Raw genomic sequence first — 26911 nt, 5'->3', positions numbered from 1 at the left:
AGGCTCCTGCGCTCCCGACCATGCGCAGAGCGCGTCTAAAGCTGGCAAGCAAACACCCGGATAAGAAGGCTGCGCTAATGAGAAGCACGCATATGCGGGATTGCAGGAGCTAGCGGTGATGTCGCTCATGTAAATCCATGGTACCACGCCGACAGAGGCTTGATACCACAGAAAGAGGGCAAACTAGACGGGGCGAAACGACGCCCTGGGGACTAGTCCCTCGGCTCATTTACAGTACATAGGGAACATGTAAGTTATAAAACGTTTTGGGTTTTTTTAAATTCATTTTACACAATATTACAACACAGGGATGGGGTAGGAAGGGTTTTTGGGCCACACATCACCCTGCTTGTAGGTTACAAGGCATAAATAGTAAAAAAAAATCCACTGCTAAAAATGCAGAAAATCATGTTTTTTTTTTAATGCTGCAAATAATCTTTGAGTAAAGGAAGCTTTAGGTTATGTGCACACGGCAGATTTTTCAGGTGGATTCCAAAAAATTACATTATGCATGTTTCATCTTATGTCACTTCTATTAACCGCTTCAGGATTTAAGAGCTTAAAAGAAGTAGCATTCTCATTTCACCAACAGCTTCCGCTTGTAAGACACCCATCCTATAGTTAATGCCATAGAGTGATAGTCGCCAGTGGCAGAGTAAATGCAAGTGCAGCGGCGAAGCCACTGACAAAGCCACAAATGGAAAATGAGTGCCGGCATCTTCTTGAAAAACTCAGCTGCTAAGCAGTTTTCTGTTTCATATACTACCTTCTCAATTTCACATATATTATCTCTACACGTCATCTTGTAGTACTGGGTTAATATTTTTACACTTTTAGTTTTATTGTTCCCTCAGTCTGTCATTTCCATTTCATTGTCCAGTGATATTTAAATGCATTTGTTTCTAAAAGGTAGTTTACTGTTTTGTAGTTGTGTATTTTTTTTTTCTACTAAACTGACTTTACCTAAGTTCACAGATAAACATACCGGTAACATAAATGCACACAAGACATTGAAATATACAGTGGCATGCAAAACGTTGGGGACACCTAGTCAAAATTACTGTTATTGTGAATGGTTAAACAAGTTGAAGAGGAAATGCTATGTTAAAAGCATAACGTTAAAAATAACACATTTCCTTTCTATTTTATAGATAAAAAGTTGTTTTTTTTATCTTTTACATTTTGAAAATTGCAAAATAAAATGGGCCAATACAAAAGTTTGGACACCCTTGGAGATTTGTGTGCTCAGATAAATTTGACCAAGGTTTCAGACCTTAGTTAGCCTATGAGGGTTATGGCTTGTTCACTATCATCATTACATTAGGCCAGGTGATGCAGATTTCCTCTAACCATGTGCCAAAAGTCATCAGCCATCGTTTTTCTAAGCAGCTTACTAGCACTTTGAAAATGAAAATGGTGGAGGCCCACAAAGCAGGAGAAGGCTATGAGAAGATAGCAAAGTGTTTTCAAGTTGCCCTTTCCTCAGTTTAAAATGTAAGTAAAAAGTGGCAGTTAATAAGAAGAGTGGAGGTCAAGATAAGGTCTGGAAGACCAAGCAAAATTTCTGTGAGAGCTTCTTGTAGGATTGCTAGAGAGGCAAATCAGAACCACTGCTTGACTGTAAAAGACCTTCAGGAAGATTTAGCAGACTCTGGAGTTGTGGTACATTGTTCTACTGTTCAGAAACACCTGCACAAATATGGCCTTCATGGAGGAGTAATCAGAAGAAAACCTCTCCTGCATAATCACCATAAAATTCAGCTTCAGAAGTATGTAAAAGAACATCTAAACAAGTCTAATGAAATTTAGTAACAAGTCCTGTGGACTGGTGAGGTTAAAATAGAACTCTTTGGCCACCATGATCATAGGTATGTGTGGAGAAAAAGTGTACAGAATTTCCGGAAAAGAACACATCACTAACCTTTAAGCATGGGGGAGGATCAATCATGCTTTGAGGTTGTGCTATAGCCAATGGCACGAGGAACATTTCACGTGTAAACGGAAGAGTGGATTCAATTAAATTTCAACAACTTTTTGATGCAAACATAACACCATAGGTAAAAAAAAAGCTAAAGTTAAAAAGAGGATGGCTTCTACTAATGGATAGTGATCCTAAACACAATAGACTACCTTACAAGGCAAAAGCTGAAGGTTTTACAATGGCCCTCATAGTCCCCTGATCTGAACATCATTGAAAATCTGTGGCTAGACCTGAAAAGAGCAGTGCATGCAAGACGAGCCAGGAATCTTACAGAACTGAAAGACTTTTCCAAGGAAGAATAGATGAAAATCCCTCGAACAAGAATTTAAAGACTTTTAGCTGGCTACAAAGTTTTTACAAGCTGTGATAGTTGCCAAAGAGGGAGCTACTAGGTGCTAACTATACAGGGTGACCAAACCTTTGTATCTGCCCATTTTTTTTTTGTTAATTTAAAAATGTAAAAGATGAAGAAAAAAAATTAACAAAAAAAAGCAAAAAATAACTAAAATGTGCCAACTTTAACTTTATGCCTTATAGAGATCATTTTATCTTCAACTTGCAAGAGACCCAGCCAGCAGGATTTTCATATATAAAGTAAAGCCAGTGCTATACTGGCACTAGGATGCTGAATGTAACCATACCTTCTGTTCTGAGATTGCATGTTTTATTTCAGAAATATGTGCAAGTAAAGTTCCAGTTATACACTGCTATTTGATTGGCAAGTGCAACAGGGGTGGGAATATGTGGGTAGGGTTTTGCTATCTATTCCCGCCCCTATCTGCTGCCTGGCCTTGGTTGATGCTGACTGTATGGGCTCTTTCCAGGTGTGTAGTTTCTGTCACGTGATAGGGGCGTGCTCAAAATGTAGCCCATACAGTCTAGCACCTGCCAAGGCTAGGAAGTCTTATCGAGTTTTTATGTTTCATGCTTGATTTTTTCATGGCACGGTGACGTATTTATTGATACCATTTTGGGGTACGCTTGACTTTTTGATCGCTTCTTATTGTATGTTTTTACTGTAATGTGGCATTCATTAGAATGCAATTCTGGGATTTTGAGGTATTTTTCTCTTTATGGTAACTACATTTTGATAGACTGGTGTTTTATGGAGGAAGTGATGTCACATACGTTTATTTTATTTTTTTTTACATTTCTCTTTAGTTTTCATAGGGGGAAAGGTTGAACCTTCAATCTTCTGATCGCTTTTACTATATACTGCAATACCAGAGTATTTAAGTATATAGTAAGTATATAGTAAATTCATGGACTCCTATGAAAGCCAGATATGCTGGTCCTTACAGATGTACCATGATGGCCGGCACAGGTGTCTTCAGCAGAACCTCGGCTGTCATACCCAGTGATCGCATCACATGGGGTGAATGACTAAATGAAACTGTGCGCCCCTCGGATTTTGTGCATAAACTCTAATCAAAAACACTGATGACGCTTGAACAGTAAAAGAAATCTGCACATGGCTCTGCTGCATTTCTCATGTCACAGACACTGTGTTTTGAAGAATGGTTCCAAATATCCGCGACACATTTCCATAAAGTCATATTGGCACGATTCTCTATAGTCTATCGGTTCATCTACTGATTAGACATGAGTGAACACGAACAGTAAAGTTCAGTGTTTGTACCAAACACAGATTTTACAAAAAAAATAGCGTTCAAGTTTAGAATTCGGGCCCTTTATGTATGCTGACCACTCGAGCGAGCATCGGTGTGCTTAGGTGCGCTCAGTGCTCAGCCCAGTGCGAGCCGCTTGCAGTGTTTGAATGGCTCACACTGGGGTAAAATCAGCGTTATTGGATGTAGTGTACACTAAACTAAAAAATGGAAATGCATCGCTGGCTGTATGTGAGCGAAGACCCAAACTGCCTTATTAGTGACTTCCAATGGGGTTCAGATCTGGGTCCAGAACAGAACTTTATATGAAGTACAGCTGGACCCGCCGAACCTGAAGTTCCATGGGTCTGCTCATTTCTACTACTGATACCTAGTGGTAGCTCTCCAGATAGTCAGATATACGTTATGTACCGTATTTTTCGGACCATAAGACGTACTTTTTCCCCCCAAATGTTGGGGAAAAGTGGGGGGTGCGTCTTATGGTCTGAATATAGGGCTGGGAATGAGGGTGCTATGGTGGCGCGGGTCATCGGGGGCACGAGCAGGCTGCAGCAGCGCCTGCCGTGACCACGTGGACCCGCTCATTTAATATTCACGCCCATCCTCCCGCCCTTCTCTCAGCGCTGAAGCAGGTGGGCGGGATGATGGGCGAGGGATAAACAGCCAGCCCGCATGATCACCCCTGGCAACTACAGCCTGGAGTGATCATGTGCGGCTGTATTCACTGCCCCCCGCACATCATCATCAGCACGGGGTGCAGTGAATCAGTGTACTCACCCGTCACCGTTCCCCTGCAGCACCGCAATCTCATCCTGGCTGCCGGCGGCCGCTGAGTGGAGCCGTCCCCGTTCTCCTGCAGCATTGCGATGTCCTCCTGTGCCAGCGGCGGTCGCTGAGTGGAGACTAGCGGCGCGCACAGCGATGACATCATCGCTGTGCGCACGTGTCCACACGCAGCCGCCGCTGGCACAGGAGGACATCGCAATGCTGCAGGGGAACGGGGACGGCTCCACTCAGCGGCGCTGCCACTGACATAGATGGGAGGAGGAGCGATGCTGCAGGTAGTGAGGTAAGGTGAGTATGAACATTTATTTTTTTTATGTGCCACAAGATGCAGGCTGTATACCAGGATGGGGGTGTATAGCACGATGGGGGCGTATAGCAGGATGGAGGTGTATAGCACGATGGGGGTGTATAGCAGGATGGGGGTATATTATGAGCAGGATGGGGATATATTATGAGCAGGATGGGGGGTATATTATGAGCAGGATGGGGGTATATGACCAGGATGGGGGTATATGAGCAAGATGGGGGTATATGAGCAGAATGGGGGTATATGAGCAGGGTGGGGGTATACAGTTAGGTCCAGAAATATTTGGACAGTGACACAAGTTTTGTTATTTTAGCTGTTTACAAAAACATGTTCAGAAATACATTTATATATATAATATGGGTTGAAAGTGCACACTCCCAGCTGCAATATGAGAGTTTTCACATCCAAATCGGAGAAAGGGTTTAGGAATCATAGCTCTGTAATGCATAGCCTCCTCTTTTTCAAGGGACCAAAAGTAATTGGACAAGGGACTCTAAGGGCTGCAATTAACTCTGAAGGCATCTCCCTCGTTAACCTGTAATCAATGAAGTAGTTAAAAGGTCTGGGGTTGATTACAGGTGTGTGGTTTTGCATTTGGAAGCTGTTGCTGTGACCAGACAACATGTGGTCTAAGGAACTCTCAATTGAGGTGAAGCAGAACATCCTGAGGCTGAAAAAAAAGAAAAAATCCATCAGAGAGATAGCAGACATGCTTGGAGTGGCAAAATCAACAGTCGGGTACATTCTGAGAAAAAAGGAATTGACTGGTGAGCTTGGGAACTCAAAAAGGCCTGGGCGTCCACGGATGACAACAGTGGTGGATGATCGCCGCATACTTTCTTTGGTGAAGAAGAACCCGTTCACAACATCAACTGAAGTCCAGAACACTCTCAGTGAAGTAGGTGTATCTGTCTCTAAGTCAACAGTAAAGAGAAGACTCCATGAAAGTAAATACAAAGGGTTCACATCTAGATGCAAACCATTCATCAATTCCAAAAATAGACAGGCCAGAGTTAAATTTGCTAAAAAACACCTCATGAAGCCAGCTCAGTTCTGGAAAAGTATTCTATGGACAGATGAGACAAAGATCAACCTGTACCAGAATGATGGGAAGAAAAAAGTTTGGAGAAGAAAGGGAACGGCACATGATCCAAGGCACACCACATCCTCTGTAAAACATGGTGGAGGCAACGTGATGGCATGGGCATGCATGGCTTTCAATGGCACTGGGTCACTTGTGTTTATTGATGACATAACAGCAGACAAGAGTAGCTGGATGAATTCTGAAGTGTACCGGGATATACTTTCAGCCCAGATTCAGCCAAATGCCGCAAAGTTGATCGGACGGCGCTTCATAGTACAGATGGACAATGACCCCAAGCATACAGCCAAAGCTACCCAGGAGTTCATGAGTGCAAAAAAGTGGAACATTCTGCAATGGCCAAGTCAATCACCAGATCTTAACCCAATTGAGCATGCATTTCACTTGCTCAAATCCAGACTTAAGACGGAAAGACCCACAAACAAGCAAGACCTGAAGGCTGCGGCTGTAAAGGCCTGGCAAAGCATTAAGAAGGAGGAAACCCAGCGTTTGGTGATGTCCATGGGTTCCAGACTTAAGGCAGTGATTGCCTCCAAAGGATTCGCAAGAAAATATTGAAAATAAAAATATTTTGTTTGGGTTTGGTTTATTTGTCCAATTACTTTTGACTTCCTAAAATGTGGAGTGTTTGTAAAGAAATGTGTACAATTCCTACAATTTCTATCAGATATTTTTGTTCAAACCTTCAAATTAAACGTTGCAATCTGCACTTGAATTCTGTTGTAGAGGTTTCATTTCAAATCCAATGTGGTGGCATGCAGAGCCCAACTCGCGAAAATTGTGTCACTGTCCAAATATTTCTGGACCTAACTGTATGAGCAGGATGGGGTATATAGCAGGATGGTGGTATGTGAGCAGGATGGGGGTATATAGCAGGATGGGGCCATATGCCAGGATAGATTACCGTATATAGCAGGATGGGGCCATATGCCAGGATGGGTTACCGTATATAGCAGGATGGGGCCATATGCCAGGATGGGGTATATAGCAGGATGAGGGACATATACTGTATATACAAGGCAGGAGGATCATTACCAGGCTGGGGTACCTTAGTAGAGAATTTGGAGACATTACCCCCATAACAGTGTCAGCAGCAGATCCTCGCCTGATAACAGTGTGTCATGACTCCTATTTTTTGCTTAAAATTTTATTTTCCTATTTTCCTGCTCTAAAACCAGGGTGCGTCTTATGGTCCGGTGCGTCTTATAGTCCGAAAAATACGGTAGCCACCGCTGACAATGACAGACAAAATGTATGCACAGTCAATTCAATGCAATGATAAACAATAGTTTTATCATTCTTATAAATTTTTTTAACAAAGCAGAAATCTTAAGTATCTTTCAAATGTGAACAAGTCAGAAGCAATAACTAACCAGAGTGAGCTATATAGCCTGAAACTGAATGTACAGAACTGCTCATAATAAAAGTGCATAACGTACAGCAGAAAATATAACATATCTACCCATGAGGGCTACAGGGTCATCGAATAGTGTATTCATTAAATCTGTATTCTCTGCACATCCAGCTTACAAGGCAGCCATTAGCAGAACACAAGGCCAGGCCCAAGTATCGGGTAATAATGGCCGTATGTAATATGTGGGTTCTTTGATGACTTAGAAATCCTCCTCTCTCAGGGAAGTCTTCAATGCACAGGGGCTTTTTTAGATTTGGAAGGTTCTGCCATTGAACAAACTAATCATTATCCTGTGTATGTGAGTAAGTCAGATATTAAATTCCCAGCATTCATCTCTGAAACTAGAGGTTTGCAAAACTGGTTTTACTGGAATTGGTCATAATATCTGCTCAGTATGTTTAGTCTCCTAACGAAACCTTCCTTTCAGTGTTCCTTAAGGTCAATGATCCAATTTAATTACATATTACAGTTATGAAAAAAAAGGTCTCAGTGTAAGTGGAGTTCAGGAGGTAAATACAGAGAGAACAGGAGGATCTGCAGAAAACGTGTCTTGGGCCATTCATTTGCTGTCAGACTTTATCACGTATATGTGATACGTGATACCTATGGCTTAGATACTGTAAATTACCGCACTCCCCCAAAAGGCCAGCTACTGCTGTAAGTGACCGCACGGGAGAGAAATACTATCATGACAAGTGTGCGTGAAATGCTTGTACGACATACCTCATCTCTAAGAATGAAATACACCGTGAGCATGTGACATGTATGGGACGGTGCAGACTGCGACATTTCACCCCCTTCTATCATGTACAACAGGTTAATAGGTACAAGAGGTTGTTTCCTATGAAATGTATTGCACGCACTTTTTACGATAACCATAGCTGAGCTATTTACACAGTGCACACAACTAGAACACTGTCATTAAAAGGAATTCATCACCAGGTTTTTGTCACCTAATCCGAGAGCAGCATAATGCAGAGGCAGAGACCCTGATTCCAGCAATGTGTGTCTTACTGGGCTGCTTTCTATAGCTTTGATAAAATCACTGTTTTATCAGTATGAGTTGATTACTAGAGGACTAGTAAACCTGTTGCTATGTAGTCCTCCATGTTCATGAGCTCAGCATAAGCCAACCCCACCACTGATTGGCAGCTTTCTGCCTATGCACAGTGTACACAGAAAGCTGCCAATCAATGATGTGGGTGGAGTTATACAGAGCTCAGCATTCGGATAATTGGTTAGACCTGCAGCAGATAAAACTGTGATTTTATAAAAACACCCAGCAGCCCAGTAAGTGACACATTGCTGGAATCAGGGTGTCTGGCCCAACATCATGCTGCTCTATGATGGGGCAGATTCCTTTAAAGTAAAGTGACAGATCACCTCTTCAAAGTATCCTGGAGGTCCCAGCTATATATACACAAAATACATGTCCACAATATGCATTTAGCATGTTAGTTAATGCTATACATTTAGCCTAATAGTCACAGATCCTATTTCTATTTCAGTGTCTTCAGCATTTTCTATGTGGCCAAACTGCAGCAAGGTCACAGATGGTGTCATTACCTGTTAAAAAAGCTTTATTTAATTGCTGATCTGTAAATCATTCATTGCTCACACTATACGGCCTGCATGATCGGCTCCAGGTGTATGGGATATACTGTACTGCCTGCATGATCGGCTCCAGGTGTATGGGATATACTGTACTGCCTGCATGATCGGCTCCAGGTGTATGGGATATACTGTACTGCCTGCATGATCGGCTCCAGGTGTATGGGATATACTGTACTGCCTGCATGATCGGCTCCAGGTGTATTGGATATACTGTACTGCCTGCATGATCGGCTCCAGGTGTATGGGATATACTGTACTGCCTGCATGATCGGCTCCAGGTGTATGGGATATACTGTACTGCCTGCATGATCGGCTCCAGGTGTATGGGATATACTGTACTGCCTGCATGATCGGCTCCTAGTGTATTGGATATACTGTACTGCCTGCATGATCGGGTCCTAGTGTATGGGATATACTGTACTGCCTGCATGATCGGCTCCAGGTGTATTGGATATACTGTACTGCCTGCATGATCGGCTCCTAGCGTATTGGATATACTGTACTGCCTGCATGATCGGCTCCTAGTGTATTGCATATACTGTACTGCCTCCATGATCGGCTCCTAGTGTATGGGATATACTGTACTGCCTTCGTGATCGGCTCCTAGTGTATGGGATATCCTGTACTGCCTGCATGATCGGCTCCAGGTGTATTGAATATACTGTACTGCCTGCATGATCGGCTCCTAGTGAATTGGATATACTGTACTGCCTGCATGATTGGCTCCTAGTGTATTGGATATACTGTACTGCCTGCATGATCGGCACCTAGTGTATCGGATATACTGTACTACCTGCATGATCGGCTCCAGGTGTATTGAATATACTGTGTGGCCTGCATGATCGGCTCCTAGTGTATGGGATATACTGTACTGCCTGCATGATCGTCTCCTAGTGTATTGGATATACTGTACTTCCTGCATGATCGGCTCCTAGTGTATTGGATATACTGTACTGTCTGCATGATTGGCTCCTAGTGTATGGGATATACTGTATTGCCTGCATGATCGGCTCCTAGTGTATCGGATATACTGTACTGCCTGCATGATCGGCTCCTAGTGTATGGGATATACTGTTCTGCCTGCATGATCGGCTCCTAGTGTATGGGATATACTGTACTGCCTACATGATTGGCTCCTAGTGTATGGGATTTACTGTACTGCCTGCATGATCGGCTCCTAGTGTATCGGATACTGTCTGCAAGATCAGCTCTTAGGGGTACTTTGCACACTATGACATCGTAGCTGCTATGTCGGTGGGGTCAAATTGAAAGTGACGCACATCGCTGTCGATATCATAGTGTGTAAATCTTTTTTGATACGATTAACGAGCGCAAAAGCGACGTAATCGTATCAACGGTGTAGTGTCCGACATTTTCATAATTTCGCTGCAGCGACGGTACGATGTTGTTCCTGGATCCTGGGGCAGCACACATCGCTGTGTGAGAAGCCGCAGGAGCAAGGAACATAAGCTTACCTGTGTCACCGCGGCTCACGCCGGCTATGCGGAAGGACGGAGATGGGCGGGATGTTTACGTCCCGCTCATCTCCACCCCTCCGCTTCTTTTGGCCGCCTGCCGTGTGACGTCGCTGTGACGCCGCACGACCCGCCCCCTTAGGAAGGAGGCGGGTCGCTGGCCAGAGCGACATTGCAGGGCAGGTAAGTCCATATGAAGCTGCTGTAGCGATAATGTTCGCTACGGCAGCTATCACAAGATATCGCTGCTGCGACGGGGCGGGGACTATCGCGGTCGGCATCGCAAGCATCGGCTTGTGATGTCGTAGTGTGCAAAGTGCCCCTTAGTGTATTAGATATACCTTTCCAGGCTTTACTGAAGGTATTTTCTGAAATGTTAGAGTTAATTTACATCTGTGGTGTCTGGATTCCTTTGTTTAAATGGATTGTTCACTGCTTTTCTCATTAATGACCTATCCCCCTGATTGCTCATATAAGATCATAGGTGTGTCATGCGTTGGTCCCCCACTGTTCCTGTATTGATTTATCCTTAGGATAGGGTATAAATGTAAAAAGTAATGAACAATCCATTTAATAATCTATTGCTACGTTTTGATTATTTCCCAACTTTGATCTTGGCCTTTCGTTGCCCATTTCCCCAAAAGCTGCAAACATTGAAGAAGACAGGAATCTAAACAGTGGAACTAGGCTGATCGTGGAAGGGTTAAACTGTCCATACCATTATACTGGATCACTTATGTACATAACTATAGTCTGGCTGTCCCCAAGCTCTGCTAGAGGGAAAACAGGATTTGGTTTGTGAGATTTTAAAATGCTCAAGATTTTCTTGCAAGCAGGCTTGGACTGGCCCACCGGAGAGCAGGAGAATCCTCTGGTGGGCCCCTTTGCCAGTATGTCACTTACCCCCCAATATGATCAGTAGTTGGCACAGTACACTTGTTTCACTATGTACAGACAAATGAAGCATCTCATCATTCATTTACAAACTACCCTGTATATTGTTATATAGAAGCATAGGTAAATTTGTGAAAGGGCCCATGCCGCCCCAGTGTGACACTGGTTCCCAGTGACATAAGTGTAATATCCAAGGTATGTCAGCTGCTGATCCCCATGTATCTACATGAACATTCCTCATAGGTATATATGATGATTTTTGTAGAATACCACCGTAGAATTAGCACATGAGTGTTATGATGCCAAGCACACCTGTATCCATAAGGATCAGATGTCAGTAGCGTGATAGTGGGTGACCATCCTTGATGGTTGTCCCTCATTCTGCAAGTGCCCCTAAACATAAGACGTCATGGATGTGACTTTTCCGGCATTGTAGGACATATGGACATTGATGTGAGCAGTGTACAATATTTATCAGTTAGCATGTAACCATACTGTATCAGGGATGTATCACCAATGTACGTTTCATAAAGTCCTTCCTTTAGGCATGTTTGCTACATTTACGCCAGCCCTCCTGCCCCACTGACTGTGTTGTCTTTGTAATCCTTTTCCTGGTTGTCTTTGTTTCCTCCTTCTGCAAACATAACTCTGGGCATGTGCCTTTTTTTTTTAAAGACAAAGTGTCCTTGTTATAAGATTATTATCACAATAAAAATATATATGCCTGAGCGCTACATGATGAGGACGTGATTGGCAAGTCTAGTCATTTTAAATATTCATTTCACTGTCACAGAGATTGCGGGTTTATAGACAGGGAAAGCTGGAAATCTGAACACTACTGCCCCCTAGTGCTCCTACCATGTATATGAGACGTGCTTCTACCATTTTATGATTCTCACTAATTAAACTTTTATTGCAAAATGAAGACATTTTATATCAAACTGTGATTAAGTTTGTATTTCAATCTTTTTTATCCTAGCAGAATCCTTATCATCAAGAGTCTCACTAGTCAATACATGCGATCCAAGGCAGGACAGTGTGAGGACAGAAGGAAGGACATAGCCAAAGTACACATTGCTTTTGTTACTGTTTGGAAATACTTCAGATTGCTGAACATTGAACTGTGATGGCACATAGTTATGGTGGGCTTCTGACCTGTTGGTAGAATTGCTAATGTCTCCTCTGTGGTCAAAATGTAATTATTGAGCCGGATGAGAGACATGAAAAAAAGATATTCTATGCAAGATATAATGACAAACTTCCCCCATCAGGTTTCATTAACTGGAAAACATGTCCTAGTGATAACCCTTTTAGGTACAATATAGGCTGCAATTTGAAGGAAACTTTCCTGACATTGGGATTGAAGCAGACAGTGTACATTGTGTTCTGTCTACCACTTACACCGGTGATACAGCCCTGTGCCATGTGTGATTTCCGTCACAGGTCACTTGCCATATTCCGTGTCCACTGATCGCTTTCTTCCTCATTTTCACATGCAATCAATCGAAATGATTACTCATCTGTACTAAGGACATGAACAGTGAACAATAAACTCACCCGGCTATACAATCTGCAGACTCCATGTTCTACCGTTCCCTTCTAGGCTATGTCAGTCTGAAGAGGGAGGCGGTAACTACTGGATTTTTTGCCTTCTGTCACTATCTGAACACTCCTGTCCTGACTTGTTAAAGTTTTGAGTTACTCTCTTCCGAAACTGTCTGGATTCTTTATGTGACACACTACGATCACTTTCACCAAATGGAATTAAAAGGTGCTGAATTAAAAATGACAACTCCTTGTACTTCATTCCTGATGACAAACTAGAAAGTAATCACAATGTTGTTTGGGGACGGACTTAATAGGAATGTCATGGTATAGTTGTCTCATGTTACACTTCAGTCTCACCTGGTGAAGTCTTCTTCTCCTAGCATATGTCGTGGAACAGGAGAGTATCTAGATGGAGTGACTTGAGGGGGCTGATAAGGAGATTTACTCTCCACACTGCTCAGGTATCCTCCCAGCGTGGAGTTATGGCTTATGTGATTATCAACAGTGAAAGCTGTAAAATCAAGACAGACAAATTCCATTGGTACATTATAGCCATACAGATAAACAAAGAGCTAGGAGAGACAGACTATAACAGCATCAGAAGAATACGGCAGGACAATATTTGTCACTATTATAATCATGTGATTATGTAGTGTGTAATGAAATAAGTAAGAAAGATACATGTGACTGGTAATGATATGTTTCATTTCTTAAGCAAGGAGAATAGTCTCATTAAATGACCATGAGTGTCCAGGCATTTTTTCGTAAAGGGGCTCCATCAGCGCAGAATGACTGTTCAAACCAAGTACAGGAGCTCAGTGCATCATGGCGGGGCTAAACATATTAGTGCACCTTCCCTTCTGTTTATTTTCCCAGGCGATGAAGCCCCCTGACGAAGGCTTCATCGCCGAAACGGCCGTCGGGTTGTACATAGGCTCTGGTTGATCACTGCATCTCTCCAGGTAATAATGACAATTTGAATTGGTTTTGTCTCTTCTGGCGTTTGGGGCGCCAGGGTCCCTTCCTCACCCCTGCACCTTACACATTGTGCAACCTCTTTATAATGCTAATATTTAATATGCATCACATATAGTTGCCATGATCCTCACAGGAGGTAATTTGTGTAGATTGGGACCCCAGTACATTGATGCTTAGGAGTTTTTCTGTCCTTCCTGGAGGACTGCTGACCTCTCGATCATACATATATGTAAACTATGTTTCACATGTTATTATATATCACATGTATGGATTGTCAATGATCTGTCAGCAGTTGGGTAAGATCCTTAATATTTAGTGATCACCTGCCTATGTCCACACTTGGTTTGTGCCGCTCTGCACCTATCCACCAAATAAAGTTTTTCACTTTTTGTATCTTGGACTTTGGTCGTAATTTCTCTTGTTTGTACCTATTTATAACGACTTGTCCTAGTCCCCATCCAGTCATTATGATCATTATGGTTTTTCTATATTGCTACATAATTTTCTGGTAAATAATGGTGTGGCTGTGGCTTTTTTTGACCCTGCATGTTAGTACCTAGTAGCACGCCCTTTGGGAAGTATCACAGCTTCTAAACCCTTTTTGTAGCAGCCAACAGTCTTTAAATTCTTGTTTGAAGGATTTTCATCCATTCTTCCTTGGAAATGTCTTCCAGTTGTGTGAGATTCCTTAGACGTCTCACATGCACTGCTCCAATGAGATCTACAGATTTTCAATGATGTTCAGTTTTACTGAGCGAACCTGATGCTCAGTATTCGGAGTTCGTACCAAACACGTACTTTTCCAAAAAACATAGTTTGGGTTTGGATGATTTAGGTGTGCAAACCACTCAAGGGATTATCGCTGTGCTCGGGTACGCTCGGTGCTCAGCCCAGGGCAAGCCGCTAATATGAGTGTTTGAACGGCTGGCTCTGGGAGTAAAATCAGCATGATTGAATGTAGTGTGCACACACACAAAAAAAATTAAAAACCCCTGGAAGTGATCTGTTTATGCCTGGTTACATGTAGGCGAAGACCCGAACTGCCAATCAGTAACTTCAAATGAAGTTCAGGTCAAGTCCGGGTCCAGAGCAGAACTTTTTATAAAGTTTGGCTGAACCCCCAGAGCCTGAACTTCCACGGGTCTTCTCATCTTTAATGTTCAGATCAGGGGACTGTGATGGCCATTGTAAAACTTTCAGCTTGCGCCTTTTGAGGTAGTTTATTGCAGAATTTGACGTGTGTTTGGGATCATTATTCATTTGTAGAAGCCATCATCTTTTCAACTTTTGCTTTTTTTTTTTTACAGATGGTGTTATATTTGCATCAAGAATTTGCTGACATTTCATAAAATCATTCTTTCCTCTACACATCAAATGTTCACTGTACCATTGGCTGCAACACAATCCCAAAGCATGATTGATCCACCCCAATGCTTAATGGTTAGCAATATGTTCTTTTCCTGAAATTCTGTCATTTTTTTCTTCACACATACTTTTGATCATTGTGGCCAAAGAGTTCTACTTTATCCTCATCAGTCCACAGGACTTATTTACAAGATGCATTAGGTTTGTTTAGATGTTCTTTTTCATACTTCTGAAGCTGAATTTTATGGTGAGGATGCAGGAGAGGTTTTCTTCTGATGACTCTTCCATGAAGGCCATATTTGTGCATATGCCTCTGAACAGTAGAATAATTTACCACAACTCCAGAGTCGCTAAATCGTCCTGAAGGTCTTTTGCAGCCAAGTGGGAGCTCTGATTTTCTTCTCTAACAATCCTACGAGCAGCTCTTACAGAAATTTAGCTTGATCTTTTAGACCTTATCTTGACCACCACTGTTCTTGTTAACTGCCATTTCTTAATTACATTTCCAACTGAGGAAAGGGCAACTTGGAAATGCATTGCTATCTTCTTACAGCCTTCTCCTTCTTTGTAGGCCTCCACAATTTTCATTTTCAGAGTGCTAGGCCGTTGCTTAAAAGAACCCATTGCTGCTGTTTATTTGGCACAAGGTTAGAGGAGTATAAAGCTGTGAAATCTGCATCACCTGGCCCTTTCTAACGATAACAGTGACAAGCCATAACCCTAAGGCCGCTTTCTCACTGTGTTCCTGTTGCCGTTCAGTGGTACCGTTAGGGCTTCCATCCAAACCCCTGCAAAATCAATTTCCGACGTATGCGCTAACGGAGCCACTGACTATAATGGTGTAGACTGAGTCACCGTGTGCTCTGTCATGCACCATTTTCGGAGGGCTATGTCTGAGTGTCCGCCTCCAATTGGCGTTTATTTCCGAAAATGGTGCACGACAGAGCACACGGTGACTTAAGCTGGGTTTACACACTGCAACATCGCAAAGGACATCGCTGTAACATCACCGGTTTTGTGACGTAACAGCGACCTCCCTAAGTCTCTGCTAAGTCGCTGGTGAGCAGTCAAACAGGCAAACCTGGCCAACAACGCAACAGCGATCCGGACCTGCAGAGCGACCTAGCTGGTTGTTGGGGACGTTGATAAGCAGCCTTTTGAAAGGGAAGTTGCTAACAAAGTCGCTGCAAAGTCTTTCACACACTGAAACTTTCCAGCGATGCTTGCTGCACAGCGGGAAACAAAGGACCTAGGAATGGTCCTGAACGATTTGTAACGATTACAACTTCACAGCAGGGGCCGGGTCGCTGATAGGTTTCACACACTGCAACATCGCAAACAACATCGCTATTGCGTCACAAAACCGGTGACGTTACAGCGATGTCGTTTGAGATGTTGCAGTGTGTAAACCAAGCTTTAGTCTACACCATTATAGTCAGTAGCCCAGTCGGTGCATACGTCCGAAACCCATTTTGTGAGGGGTTTGGAGGGAAGCCTCGACGGGACCACTAAACAGAGAGAAGAACGCAGTGTGAAAGTGGCCTAACAGGCTAATTGAGGTCTGAAACCTTGGTCAAAGTTATATGAGCATTCAAATCTTCAAGGGTGTCCAAACTTTGCATTGGCTCTTTTTTCCTTATTGTAATTTTTAAAAGTAAAACATGAAAATATTTATTTTTTTCTCCTAAAATAGAAAGGAAATTTGTCATCTTTAACTTTATGCGTTTTAGAGATTATTTAATCTTAAACTTGCTTAGCTGTTCACAATAACCGTCATTTTGACTAGGGGTAGCCAAACTTTTACATGCCACTGTACTTGTTTTCTATATAACATATAACTCCACTTCTTCTGGCTCCTGTAAAGGAAAGCTGTCAATCAATGAAGGCTAGAGCACTTATAGATGCAACACAGGCAAGTGGGAAGGTGCAGCCACTACAAGGGTGCACTGAGCACCTCATTAGCATAATTGAAGCTTTGAAAAGGTAATTTTTAATATGAGCTAAATAAAATTATAATCTTTTACTGATAATTACCTACATTGTTTTTTCTAACAAGATATGTTATAGGTGCGCTATTTGTCAATTTAGTTTTTGCCTTTCCTTTTCTTGTTCATTATGAACATAAGGCATAAGGCTTATAAGTCAATAAGGGGCACGGCTTAGTTATTCAGTCCTATCAATTTAGGGACCATGTCTGTGTTACCTGCAGAAGGCAGAGAAATAGAACAATGCCCTGCAAAGCACTAATGTTGTGTTTCCATCAAAACATGGGGTGTAAGTAAAAACTGTCTGATTTAGATTCAATTCCTTCTCAAGTCTTTTCTAGAGAATGTGATTTTAATTTATACATTAATTTATTTTGTTTTTATTTATACTTTTAATTGCATTAATTTAATTAGACTTTTTGAATAATATTCTTATGCCTGTAGTTTATATTTTTTCCTCACTTTTGGTGGAATTTTTATAAATTCAAACAGGAAATGAGGTAGTGGCGTTTATAACCCTTGGAAGAAGCTATAATGGCGAAACTCTGAGTTCGGCAGCTGATTTCACCATGATTTATATTCGCATTGTAACAAGTTTTTATCCTGTGAATATAATAAAAGCTTTCTTGCAGTAAACTAATTTCCACAGAGCTTCACTATTGGGAGTACATTTTCCCCTTCTTTCTTATTTTGCAATAGGTGACAAATGTTAAGAGAATGACAACAGCCTCCATGGTAGCAACAAGTATCTTTTTAATTAACGGGCTTGATAAAGACTTATATATCTCGTAAGGACAAAACATTGCTGTCTTCCTGTATTATGTGATGCATTAATAAAGAAGAAGATACTTTTTGCTCCACAAATGCTGTTGTCGCTGTCTTCACCTTTGGATCTTCTAGAAGATTGGGATCAAGAGTCATAATTATTTTATTCTTTCGTCAGCATAGTCATATGAGGGTTCGTTTTTTGCGGGACAAGTTGTAGTTTTGAATTCCATTACAAATATTTCAAGTGGGATGAAATGGTGAAATCGCAATTCTAGCTTTGTTTTTTTTTAACTGTGTTCATTATGCGGTTAAAATTGTCTGGCAACATGATTCCCTAGTGTGATTATTAGGGCTCAGTGTGATTATTAGGGCTCATGCGCACATAACTGCTGAATATTCTGCAGCGATTTGACAGCACATGTGCGCTTCAAATTGCTGCAGAAACACTGCGTAATGGATGCAGTTTTTTTGTAGAAAAAAGCCGATTTCATGCGCTATGGCTGCTGCCCCCACGATAGACAGAGTGGGAGCTGCATCCATAGCGCATAGAATAATTGACATGCTGCTTTTATGAATGCACAGATTTGGGTCAAAATTTTAGCATCCAAATCGCTGCGTTCATAAAAGCATTGTGCACACGTATCATGCCAATCTTCATAGATTGTGCTGGGGACGCAGGAAGCATGCATTTACGCTGCAGTGCTATACGCAGCTTAAATGCATGCAATTACGCAACTTGCGCACACAGCCTTACAGTGAGACCAAACATTGTTTGATTTTTCTTATTTAAGTAACAATTCAGACCCTATATAAGAAGTGAATATAATAAACAAATTGAGACACTTGATGCAGAAAATAATTATACTTGCTGTAAAGAAGCCCTACTTGTATTGACACATATGTCATATATACCAATTTAGCAGTGAGACAGTTGATACAAGCGCAATGACTGGTGGTCTGTGGGCGTAAATTGTGCCATCGGTAACTACCTGCCCATTCTGCTGCTTGCCGCTCTAGGCTAGGATACATTGTCGCTCAGCAAAATATGCAGGTAATTAGCAACTATCTGCCAATAAATGCCCCATTGGAAAAAAAAAAATTCCGGCGAACCCCTTTTTGTGATTGTGTGCCTGACTTGTATAAAGCTTTAATTAAATTTTCATAGATTACATACACTTCTGCAACACCAAGAAGGAAAAGTTGTGGAATAATGAAATCACAGGATCAATAGGCACTAGGGCAAATATTTTTAGAACATCTTGATTTATTCAGTACCAAGTATGAGTGATATGTTCATAAATATAAGAAATTACACGTCTAGGCTGCTATCAGTGAGGTTATTAATGGTGCTTTGAGGAATATTCTGCCATGCTGAATGCACTTTGCGCACACAAATCATCAAGATCTGCTGCTGGCAGCTCCCCTTCGCAATTGCCAACCAACGATGTCCCAGATGTGCACAATTTGAAACAAGTCCATAGAGGCTGCAGGTTATGGTAGCTTATTTTGGCTATGCAGGCCAAAGTAGCATGAGCAACATGTGGCCTGGCATTGTCATGTTGCAAAAAGACTCCTGGGACACTTTGGAGAAATGTCTGTGGTTCCAGGACCAAATTGTGGCGCCCTGGGCTAGCCAGGTCGTCACAGATAACACACAAACACCCCACCCCCACTAGACAGGGACACCAGCCAAACACAAAACCCTTGTTGCCTCCCTCCAGGGTCTGATGTCCACACCAGGTGGGGCGGAGCCAAGCGGTTGGCCCCATCCACGGAGGAGTTCACAGTCCTGGAGGCGGGAAAAGTGACAGATAGAGTTTGGAGTTTGGAGTGAGAGGAGCAAGCACTTGGGTGTCTGGGTTGTGGCCCAGGCACTGACAGCAAGGTTGGCAGACGGTGGTGGCCGTCTGCAGGAGTGGTGAAGCAACGCGGAACCGTAGGACCGGGGTCGGGCGTTGGACCGCCAGTACCGACCGGGGAGCGAAGTGAAGCCAGCACACACAGGCAGGGCCATCGGACCCCGACCAGGCTTGGACATGCCGACAATAGTGAGATCCGAATGTGACCAGAACTCCAGGGGTTTCCAAACAACCAAAGACCCGATAGAAGGCAACCGCCCACACCGTGAGGGTATACAGCTACCGCCTAAGGCTAGAGACCCAAGGGCCAGCGCCTGCGGGCAAACGGGCTCCTCCGGTATCCATACACCGGGGAGCGGACTACCGTTGGGGATCCATAGTAGTCAAACGAGAGCATCAAGGTGCAGAGAAAGACAGCCGCCATCACCTGACCAGGGAGAGACACTGCAGCCGGCTGCGGGACCCATCCATCCAGCCGTTTGGTTTACCGAGGACTTTGAGTATGTCTTACTGAGTGAGTACACCCGTGCCATCCGGTGCCGCGCTGTCCCTGAAACCCTGCACCTCATCAACCCTGCCTCCCCGTCACATCATCGGGCCCCGGGACCACCGACCCCTATCCACGGAGGGGGAAAACAACATCCCAGCTGCTCCCTACCATCGCTCCCGGGATCCCCATCACCAGCAGCGGTGGTGCCCATCTTCACCACAACCCGTGGGTGGCGCCACGGACTAAATCCCCCAAACCAACCACCCTTTTCACTCACGGGCGAGGAGCGCTGCTCGAGTCCCCGGATCCGGCCCACCGCTCGAGCCACCGAGCAGCAGCAGCAGCCGCAGCAGCGCCGGACCCGAGCGTTAGCGAGAGCGCAGCAGCGGCGGCGTCCTCCCCGCCCGCGACAAGTTGGCGTCACAAACAGGATTGAACCCATCTACTTACCAGTAGAAGTGCGCCTTGTGATCTCTGCCAGCGGTGTCCGGCCGAAAATTTTGAAGTGCCGCCATTTTGGCGCGAAAATCTCCTGCTTGAGCGTCTTCTCCGAGCAGGGAAGGCGCGAAGGCGAAGTTCCGCCCCCAACAAACGGAAGTGCTGAAGAGAACCAAAGGGGGGCAGGTGTGTGTCTGCCTAATGTAGCTGAGGCTATAAAAGTGGGGACGCCAGGACTCTGCAAACAATTGGTTCCTGGAACACTGCCACGCATGATGTCCCGTCCGTCCGGCACCGCGGAAATCCCCGAGCCCACGCCAGGAACAGCGGCGTGGGTGGAAGCCCGGACCGCACAGATGTGCTGCTGCCTTCAAGCTCAGGTACGGTTCTTGATGGAGCGCTGGGTGGCTGAGATGGAGGAAGTGGCGGCGGTCGTGTGGAGACGCGAGGTGGAGGCAGAGTTGGAGGAGCGGGTAAGTGACCCACGCCCCTGTGTCCGAGAAGGACCGGCCGCTGCGGCTGAGGGGCCCGGCCTGCGCCTGCTCACCCTCCTGCCTCCCCCGCCATCCGTACCGGTTGCTGTCACCCCCCGCTCGGTCCGCTACCCCCAACACCGGTAGTGGAAGCCAACCCGTCCGCCCTATAGGAACGGCCTGGGGGCGTTGTTCGGGAACGGCCTGTGTCCCTCCCGCTACCGTGGAAGGCCCCGTGGGAAGTAGCCGTCCGCGATGAGAAGCCGTCGGCCCCAGAAGTGGCCGCACCCGAGACCGTCCCGGCACCGGCAGTCCGCCCAGCCGTGGAAGAACCGGCCGCTGCCAGCCCGAAGGCCCAACCGGTGAGGCTAACTGACCCTGAATTCCCCGCCTCGGCTGAGGCTGTGCCAGGCCGCCACTGCCAAGCAGCAGTACAGGCCACGACACCACAGGACCCCCACAAAAGAGAACAGGTAGTGGCCGGTGTAGGCGCGGTCCAGCGGGGCCCGACCTGGGCGCAGGGGTCTGCCAACGCCCCTTATTGGGACAGGGAATTAAACCCGTTGGGCCGGGAGATTGCCGCCAGGGAGCAGCAGAGGGCCGAAGTGATGGCGAGGGTGATCAGAGAGAAGGATGCACTCCGCCATGCTACCTTTCGGGTGCGGGGCCCGGTGTATGAGGGCCAAGTCCGGCAGTTTGACCAACAGAGGGGGTTCGGCTTCATCTATGAGCCGGGCCTGGAGGCCGAAGTATTTGTGGCCCGCCGCGATGTCAATTCGCACCTCCCCACGGGCCATCCAGGTCGTGATCTGTTGCCGGGCGACCTGGTGACTTACACCCGCCACTGCGGGGAGAGGGGCTGGTTCGCCCTGGACGTCAAGCAGAGGAAGAGCCACAGTGAGCAGATGTGGCCCCGGCCCCCTCCTCCTCCACCAAGCCATCCGGATGTGGAGTTAGAAGAGGTCCTGGAGGAGTACGACCTCAAGTAATGGCAGCTGTTCGCCGTTGCAAGCAGTTGTCCCCTGTTGGGACCCTCAGCAGTTTGAACGAATGACATTAATCAACTGTGACCTTCATCTGATTGTCTACCTGATTATTCCGGCCGTTGCCGGCAAGTTGTCCATGGAGGGACTTTCGGTGTTTGTATCACCTGCATGAGAGACTACTCATGGACATGGCCGAGAACTGGCAGGCCACCCACGAACTGGTGGGCATGTAAATAAGTTTGGGATGGAAACCGTTGCCGCCTCCGGAGAGGCAGATTGGAGGAAGGGCCTGCAGCAGAGGAGGCTGGGGCCCGGCCACCACCAGGACCGGTGGCCATCCTCCGGGGGTCAGGGGTCACCCTGGATATGGGGTCCCCTGAAATGACAGCCGGGTGCGAGTAACCGTACCCGTTCACGCTCGAGCAGCCTGAACCTGGACTGGGGTCAAGGGGTGCTGCCCACTTCTTTGGGGCAGCATCAGGGCTAGGTTGCTTGGGTGGGAGAACGAAAGACATCCGTCCGTCCGTCAGTATTAAAAATGTTTTTGTTTATATGTGCAACGTTTAAGTGTCCTCACAAAATGCTTATATGTTCAAAATGTTTACATGTTAATTTATATTTTTACAGTTTTGAAAAATAAAATAAAAGCAGTGATGGATGGGCAGCCCGCGGACGGTCTGCATTTCACCAAGGGGGAATGTGGCGCCCAGGCCTAGCCAGGCCGTCACAGATAACACACAAACACCCCACCCCCACTTGACAGGGACACCAGCCAAACACAAAACCCTTGTTGCCTCCCTCCAGGGTCTGATGTCCACACCAGGTGGGGCGGAGCCAAGCGGTTGGCCCCATCCACGGAGGAGTTCACAGTCCTGGAGGCGGGAAAAGTGACAGATAGAGTTTGGAGTTTGGAGTGAGAGGAGCTGATGCTGGATGCTGAATCGCGGGACTCTTCAGCACCACGGAGAGCAGGAGCGGGGGCAGGTGAGTATATGTCCATGTGCAATCACGGAGTACGGATCACGTATCATGGATTGCACATGGACAACCACTGTGTGCAGTGAATCACGAAGTATGAAGGGACATATGCGTGTTTAACACGTCAGTGAAGAACATCTGTGTTTTTCACTGAGGGGCATACATGTTACTAAGGGGTATACAGATTACCGGGGGAAATACACTTTACTGTGGGGCATACAAATTACTGGTAGCATAGATATTACTAAGGGGCATATAGCTCTGGTGTTGGGGCTTATACAGCTCTGGGGGCACATACAGCTCCGATGGGGGGGGCTGGGGGCATACAAATCTGGTGTTGGGGCTGGGGGGGGCACACAGATCTGGTGAGGGGGGGTGGCTGGAGGCATATAGCTCTGGTGAGGAGAGGGCTGCTGGGGCATATATATCTGGTAAGGGGGGGGGCTGGGATACATATCTGGTGGGAGGGGGCTGGAGGCATACAGAGCTGGGGAGTGCTGTGGGGTAGGCTAGTTTCACACTTGCGTTGAATGGCATCCGTCACATTGCGTTGTGTAACGCATGTGACGGATGCCTTGCAAAAAGTGTGATAATAAAGGCCACGGATTCCAGTGAAATAACGCATTGTGTTAAGTTTTCTTTGGGACGAGAGAGAGAGCACCCATCATCCCTGCACACAGCCCGACATCCCCGCACACAGCCCGACATCCCTGCACACAGCCCGACATCCCTGCACACAGCCCGACATCCCCGCACACAGCCCGACATCCCCACACACAGCCCGCCATCCCCGCACACAGCCCGACATCCCCGCACACAGCCTGACATCCCCGCACACAGCCCGACATCCCCACACACAGCCTGACATCCCCACACACAGCCCGACATCCCCGCACACAGCCCGGCATCCCCGCACACACCCCCGCACACAGCCCGGTATCCCCGCACACAGCCCGACATCCCCACACACATCACCGCACACAGCCCGACATCCCCGCACACATCCCGACATCACCGCACACATCTCGACATCACCGCACACATCACCGCACACATCCCGGTATCCCCGCACACAGCCCGACATCCCCGCACACATCACCGCACACAGCCCGACATCCCCGCACACATCCCGACATCACCGCACACAGCCCGACATCCCCGCACACATCACCGCACACAGCCCGGCATCCCCGCACACAGCCCGACATCCCCGCACACATCCCGACACTACAGCCCTCATCATTCCTGCACACATCCCGACACTACCGCACCCATCATCACCGCACACACACACCGGCATTACCTCAGTGACGTCCCCGCTGACAGCGCCATTCACTTCAGTTGCTGCGTGGAGCTCACAGGAGCGGCGGTGTTCTACTGCCACTCCTGTCAGCTTCATGTAGCAGAGCTGGATGTGTTGCGGGACCTCTGGATTACGTCGGACCTGGAGGGGTAGTTGGGGATTTTAATAAAGTGGTAAAAGAGGGTGTTTTTTTTGTCTTTTACTCCAAATAAAGGATTTTTTCGGGTGTGTGTGTTTATTTTCTTTAACTTACAGATTAATCATGGAGGGTATCTCGGGGAGACGCCTGACATGATTAATCTAGGACTTATTGGCAGCTATGGGCTGCCAATAACTCCTTATTACCCCGACTTGCCAACGCACCAGGGCATATCGGGAAGAGCCGGGTACAGTTCCAGAACTGTCGCATCTAATGGATGCGACTATTCTGGGCGGCTGCTGGCTGATATTGTTAGGCTGGGGGGCTCTCCATAATGTGGGGCTCCCCATCCTGAGAATACCAGCCTTCAGCCGTATGGCTTTATCTGGCTGGTATTAAAATTGGGGGGGACTGCACGCCGTTTTTTTTTTAATTAATTATTTATTTATTGTACTGCACGATATAGACATGCCCACCGGCGGCTGTGATTGGTTGCAGTGAGACAGCTGTCACTCAGCGTGGGGGCGGGTCTGGCTGCAACCAATCATAGGCGCCGGTGGGCGGGGAAAGCAGGGAATACGAGATTGAATAATGGGCGGCCGGCTTTTTCAAAAGAGGAAAAGCCGCCGGAGCAGTGTGAACGCCGTGCAGCGCCGCGCCGGGGATCGGTGAGTATGAGAGAGGAGGGGAGAGAGGAGGGAGAGGGGGGACAGAGACCAGGAGTGATTTTAAACGATTTCGATCGTTCTGCTGGACATGCTGAGCATGTGCAGTAGAACGTGACGAAATCCGTCAGCGGATTCCGCCGCTTAGCGCATAGCGGTGGAAACCGCCACCATAGACAATCATTAAACACTGTGGCGGATTCCAAAGGAATCCGTCATGGTGCACTATTTTAACGCTCCAAAAAACGTTACATGCTGCGTTCAATCCGCTAGACGCAGCGTCAAAATAACGCCGCTGCGTCGTCCAGCGGATGCAACGCAGACACTTGCATTACAGTGCGTCATCCATACAACTCTATGGAGAATAGCGCGGTCCGTTAACGGACTGCGCTATTCTCCATAGTGACGGAATGCGCTGAATGCAAGTGTGAAACTAGCCATATATAGATCTGGTGGGGTGGCTGAGGGGTATACAAATCTGGTGTGGGGGCTGGGGGACATACAAATCTGGTGAGAGGGGTGGCTGGAGGCATATAGCTCTGGTGAGGTGAGGGCTGCTGGGGCATACATATCTGGTGGGAGGGGGCTGGAGGCATACAGAGCTGGGGTGTGCTGGGGGGCATATAGATCTGGTGGGGGGGTATACAAATTTGGTGAGGGGGCCATACAGATGTGGTGAGGGGGGTGACTGGAGGCATATAGCTCTGGTGAGGAGGGGGTTGGGGCATACAGCTTTGGGTAGGTGGGGGGGGTTCACATACAGCGTTCCTTGGTGTGCAGCTGCTCTTCCTGCAGTCTCTTTATCTGTGGACAGAGCTCAGCATGTTGCTCGGTAGCTCCGCCCACAGATGCACTTCCGTACACAAACAGCCCAGCAGTGAGCAGTGAGTGCACGCTGAGCTGCAGATTTAAAGTGCCGGCAGCCAGAGAGCTGCTGCCCCGCACCCATAACAGCGGCAGCACAGAGCCAAGCAGTGAAGCAGCGCTCGGCTCTGCTCTGCTCATGTGGAAAAAGTCAGACGGGGAGAGAGCGGGTGGACGGAGCCACGGGCGGGACAAAAAGCCTCACGATCGTGACACCGGGACACCCGCTGAAATCCGGTACAGTCCCGCTGTATCCGAGACGGTTGGGAGGTATGTATGTGTAATTACCATAACAGAAAAGAGTCATGGTTTTAAATATTTTTTATTAAACGTATAGAATATACTAACATCATCCTTCTCAAAATAAAACAATTAAATATGTGCAGCATGTCATAAAGAAAAAAATTGACATAAAAATGTGCAATATACAAGGATTGTCCACTACTCAAGACATCCCATTCTCACTTAATATATTACCCCATGTAAAATAATATTCACCTATACTCGCCTCTGCTGATGGCCCTGTTTCAGCAAATTTGGTATGGAGTAACCTGGGGTTTGAATGACAATATGTTGCATCAGCCCTGCAGCTAACAAGTGGTTGCCAATGGGCTGCTTCACACCCACCATGGAAACTGATAAGCAGATGTGCTTCTGCTCTTTCTCTGGATAAGAGTTCAGCAGTCCATTAGCAGCTGCTGATTGGCTGCAGGGTTCATGTGACATGTCATGCAAGCCCTAGGAGACCCAGCGCCGATGTAGCTGGAAAGGTGCCCCACCAGAGTTGGTAACAGTCTGTCATTTAGAAGGGAACAGTGGGGTGAGGTCCTGTCTCAGACTCCAAGCCTTGCTGTATCTGAAGGCCAACGAC

General features: G+C 46.2%; 1 protein-coding gene across 1 annotated transcript in view; it reads right to left on the bottom strand.

Annotated features, from left to right (window-relative positions):
• The window catches only part of DLG3 (discs large MAGUK scaffold protein 3), a 557827-nt gene that overhangs the window by 227047 nt on the left and 303869 nt on the right, over positions 1-26911 (bottom strand). The window contains exons 8-9 of the mRNA XM_075324895.1: positions 13107-13260; positions 12904-13021 (exon numbers count right to left, since the gene is read on the bottom strand). Coding sequence (XP_075181010.1) covers positions 12904-13021; positions 13107-13260 — 272 coding nt within the window. The remainder of the gene's footprint in view (positions 1-12903; positions 13022-13106; positions 13261-26911) is intronic.

Source organism: Anomaloglossus baeobatrachus, chromosome 9, assembly GCF_048569485.1.
Source record: "Anomaloglossus baeobatrachus isolate aAnoBae1 chromosome 9, aAnoBae1.hap1, whole genome shotgun sequence".
NCBI classification, from domain to species: Eukaryota; Metazoa; Chordata; class Amphibia; order Anura; family Aromobatidae; genus Anomaloglossus; species Anomaloglossus baeobatrachus.
This window is presented reverse-complemented; position numbering and strand designations above follow the sequence as displayed.